At 55.2% G+C, this 3,855-nt stretch overlaps 1 protein-coding gene across 1 annotated transcript in view; it reads right to left on the minus strand.

The window, feature by feature from the left end:
- Positions 1-553: 553 nt before the first annotated feature.
- Positions 554-3,855, minus strand: part of TREML2 (triggering receptor expressed on myeloid cells-like 2) — a 9,404-nt gene continuing 6,102 nt past the window's right edge. Inside the window, exons 3-5 of the mRNA XM_004674002.2 lie at positions 2,003-2,384; positions 950-1,062; positions 554-639 (exon numbers count right to left, since the gene is read on the minus strand). Coding sequence (XP_004674059.1) covers positions 554-639; positions 950-1,062; positions 2,003-2,384 — 581 coding nt within the window. The remainder of the gene's footprint in view (positions 640-949; positions 1,063-2,002; positions 2,385-3,855) is intronic.

Genomic DNA, 3,855 nt, shown 5'->3' on the forward strand with positions numbered 1-3,855 from the left:
AATTAGACATTTCTGGGGCCCTCTGCTAACAATGCTTCTTGGACCCCAAGCTCTTAGTCATTGTTTCTCTCCTCCAGGAGGTCTTGGGACATCAGCTGCCACTGGTGTTCCTTCACCAAGCACATGGGAAACTCGAGGGGAGCAGCAGAAGGCTGAGGTCACAGGGTGGGGACCTCACCTTCCCCTCCCCTCAGCCCAGCAGCGACGGGGTCACAGTCCCTGTCACATGCTCACCGGAGCTGAGGTCCTCTGTAAACGGCACCTTAGGGGCTCCCTCCACCCAGGGGCTTGGGGCTGTGGCTCTGAGTAGAACTCCCTTGGTGGCTTCCCCTGAGACTTCCTGTCAGGTGCCTTCTGCTCTCGGTCCCTCCCCAAGTTCCGAGCAACCTAGGGGAACTGAGCAGGTAAGAGCTGCCTTGGTTCTGGGAAGGCTGAGTCCAGCATTGCACAAATCCTCACCCCGAATCTGGCCCCAATCCAGACAGGCCCCTCTTCACTCCTCCTCGGCCCCCTGGGCCCGCCGGGAGAAGCCCCCGGCACATAGCTAAGTGGCCTAGGACCACGCAGGATTCCACAGTGGCTCTGGTCTTCTGGGTAGGTCCTTCCAGGGTCTAGCAGGGTTGCTGCAGATGCTGTAGCCTGCATGGGCCAGGGGAGAGATGAGGAAGGGCCGGCCCCTATCCACTGCTCCTGAGCCCCTGGCCAGCCCCAGCCCCTCTTCTGCCTCACACCCCCCTTCAACCAGGGCAGCCCCTGAGGGTTCTGCTATGCTGCCCCTCCTGCCCACCCGCCTCCCTAATCTGGGTGCATCTTGATCACCCGACTGGACATAGGTAAGGACACAGCGCCTGGAGAACAAATACTGCCAGACCCTTTGGAAGGTCTGTCCAGCCCTCCCGCCACGCTCATGCTCTGCCCTCAGGAGGTGGGGGTGGGGGTGCCTACTCACTTCCCATGTGTCTCTTCTTCCAGGACCCATAACCCACGATCAGCACCGCAAGCAACAGAAGGAACCCAAACACCAGCACCACAAACACCACAACTAGGTAAGGATCCTGGGGCCTGAGGAGACAGGAGCGGGGAGGAGGAGGTGAGTGCAGATACACACCCCCCTGTATGCAACTGGAAGAGGAGCTGCACAAGGGAAGACGTTGACAGCTCCCTGCCGAGTGAGGGCCTCTCTTCTGGGGGACCCAGCTGTGGGAGCTGCTCAGAGCTGAGGGGGGAAGACCCCATGACAGCAGCTCTCATCCCTGCTCCCTCGTGTCTGCTCATGGCTGAGGACAGGTCTGCTTGAGGGACCCCCATTTGTAACAGAAGAGACCAAGTCTCTGAGGCTGGCTCTTCCCACTTCGTCCTCTGTCGCAGATGCCACAATGCCACCGACGTGCCCCTGCTCTCAGTCAGCCTTCACCCCTCTGTCCTAGTCCTCTGACTGTCCCTTGTCACTGCCACCCCCTCGGCCCCATGTGGCAGGCAGCTCTCTACCAGCAAGAGTGGGTGTCTGCATACCCCGCTCCTGGGCCCTTCAGGGAGCTATTTCTCATGGGACCTCAGAGTTCCCTCGATGGAATTGGATTCTTTCTGCCCACAGATGCGTCCGACTTGATGAAGTAACCCACTGGTGTCCCCCCCCTCCCACAGCTGTCGTCAGTATTCCAAATAAGACTCGATGCCTCATCTCAGAGTCTGCTTCTGGGGGAACCCAAAATTAAAGCATGCCTCCTGTTCCTTAAGCTGTCATTCTTGTCCTGTTTCTCCCTTTCCCTCCCCACTCACAGACCCTCATGTCGCCCCATCCTGCCACTCATTTCCCACTGCCATCCTTTATGTCACACTGTTCCGGCTTCCAGTGCCGGGCCCCCCCATTCCACAACAGACCAGACTGAAGTCCCAGGGCATCTCAGGGGCAGTCTGGCATGGCATTTGCACACTGAGGTCTGCGCAGACCCCAGCAACTGGTATCTGGTAAAGTGTATTCAACTCCAGGACCCCAGGGTACCTGATGGGGGATAATTCGTTGAGGAGAGATCTGCTGGTGTGGCACATCCCCGCAGTGGGCGATCCGGTGCGCAGGCGCCCAGCCTCGGTGGGGGTAGGCATCGGGGCAGCATGGCTAGGAGATGCTGTCTGGGACTCTGTAGTCCTGCTGGGCCCCGTGGGGGAGGTGCCGGTGCTAGTGAAGCTATAGCCTGTCATGGAACTCAGCCTGATGGTCCCGAAAGTAGTGGAAGGCCAGAGTCTGGCCAACGTGAAGAGTCCTGGTTTGAACACCGGCTCACTGGTCAGGGGTTGGTCCGTCGTGATGTCCGTTGTGATGACAACGTCACTCTTAAGGATGTTGGCCAGGTGTGTGAGTGGAGTGTTTCTCTTGGTTGTGGGGGCTGAGGGTCCAAAGAGAGAGAAGCATAAGAACAACTGGGGGGCTTGCTGGGAGCAGATCTTGGTGCCCCACACTTGGCTGAGATGGAAACAGTCCTTGTCCTTCTTTCTGAACTTTGGACCTGGGATTCTGTTGAGTGACTGTCCCCAGGCCGAATAACCCTAAGTTCCTCATCCTTACTCTGCTCATCCTTGCCCTGTCCTGGTTTATCTTTGTTTTAGCAGAAGCCCCTCATCCTTGCTCTGTTCCTGAATACAAAACCATAGCAAACCAGGCAAAACAGGTTGAGACTAAGATGGGGTTAAAACTAAAACACAGGTTAAGTGACCTTCTTTACGGTAGTAAAAACATGCCCACCCACTCCAGACTCAGTCAGGACCCACTGAGAAGTGAAAGGTGGTGAATGCAATTCCTGGTAACACACCCTGCACTCCCCACCCCACCATGATTCTCTGAAGTTCTGCTAACAGCGCCCCTGTCACTTCTCCCCCTTGTCAGTACCCACCCCCCATGTAAGCTCCTGCCTCTCCCCCACTTGGGGAGAAGACTGTTAGAGCATGAGTAAAACCTCTGGCGCTTGGACCTTGATTCGCGTCTTTCCTGGGCTTGTGAGGGTGTTGCATGGGTAAAAGAACCCCCATTGTTCAATATCATGATCCGGTGTGTGTGTGTTCAGAGGTGATATCAGGGAAGTAGAAATGGACACAGAAAAGAAAGAGGAGACTCATATTTTTTTGAGCCTTCCCTGTCCCCACATGGGCTCAGGGGACATTCCTCTCCCCAGCTTAGCTCTCATCACCTCAAGACCTGCTTCATTTCTATGGATCAAAAAAGATTTCTGTACATCAAAACATTGAAAAGGTGTTGAATGGGGACTTTTCTAGTTGTTCATAGTAAGTGACTGGGATCCAGAAATGAGGACAAGGAGGCCACCCAGGATCCCAATTCCAAACAGCACCAAAAGTGACAGGTCACATGACTTCTTTGGGAACACAGACAGAGAATCCAAGCTGGTGCTGATAACCTCATCCATCCACCTAGCCCTTGCCATGCCATTTTGTAGAAGAAGATTAATGTCTGAATGGTGCAAGAGGAAGGAGTGGTAGGAGTTATGGGGGTTTCAATTGAGGGGCAGTGTTGAGCCCATCATGTCTGAGAATAAGAAATTGGACAGAGATGGTAGGAGATCGCAGGAGCGATGGCATCACACAAGTGTGCCTGGCAAGGATGCTTTCCTGAGGGCCTGTCTTCCTGAGCAGGAGAACCCAGAACAGTGGTGGGGTGAGGGTAGGGAAAGAGGTTGACCTAGATGCAAGTCTTCTACATCATCCTACTCAAGAGTGGAGATGCCCTCAAAGCCCTCCCTCCCCCCACAAAGAACTCATATAAAGGTGAAGAGTGGAGATGCCCTCAAAACCCCCCTCCCCCCGCAAAGAACTCATGTAAAGGTGAAGAGTGGAGATGCCCTCAAA

Source organism: Condylura cristata, unplaced genomic scaffold (assembly GCF_000260355.1).
Source record: "Condylura cristata isolate star-nosed mole 26May11 unplaced genomic scaffold, ConCri1.0 scaffold00001, whole genome shotgun sequence".
NCBI lineage: Eukaryota > Metazoa > Chordata > Mammalia > Eulipotyphla > Talpidae > Condylura > Condylura cristata.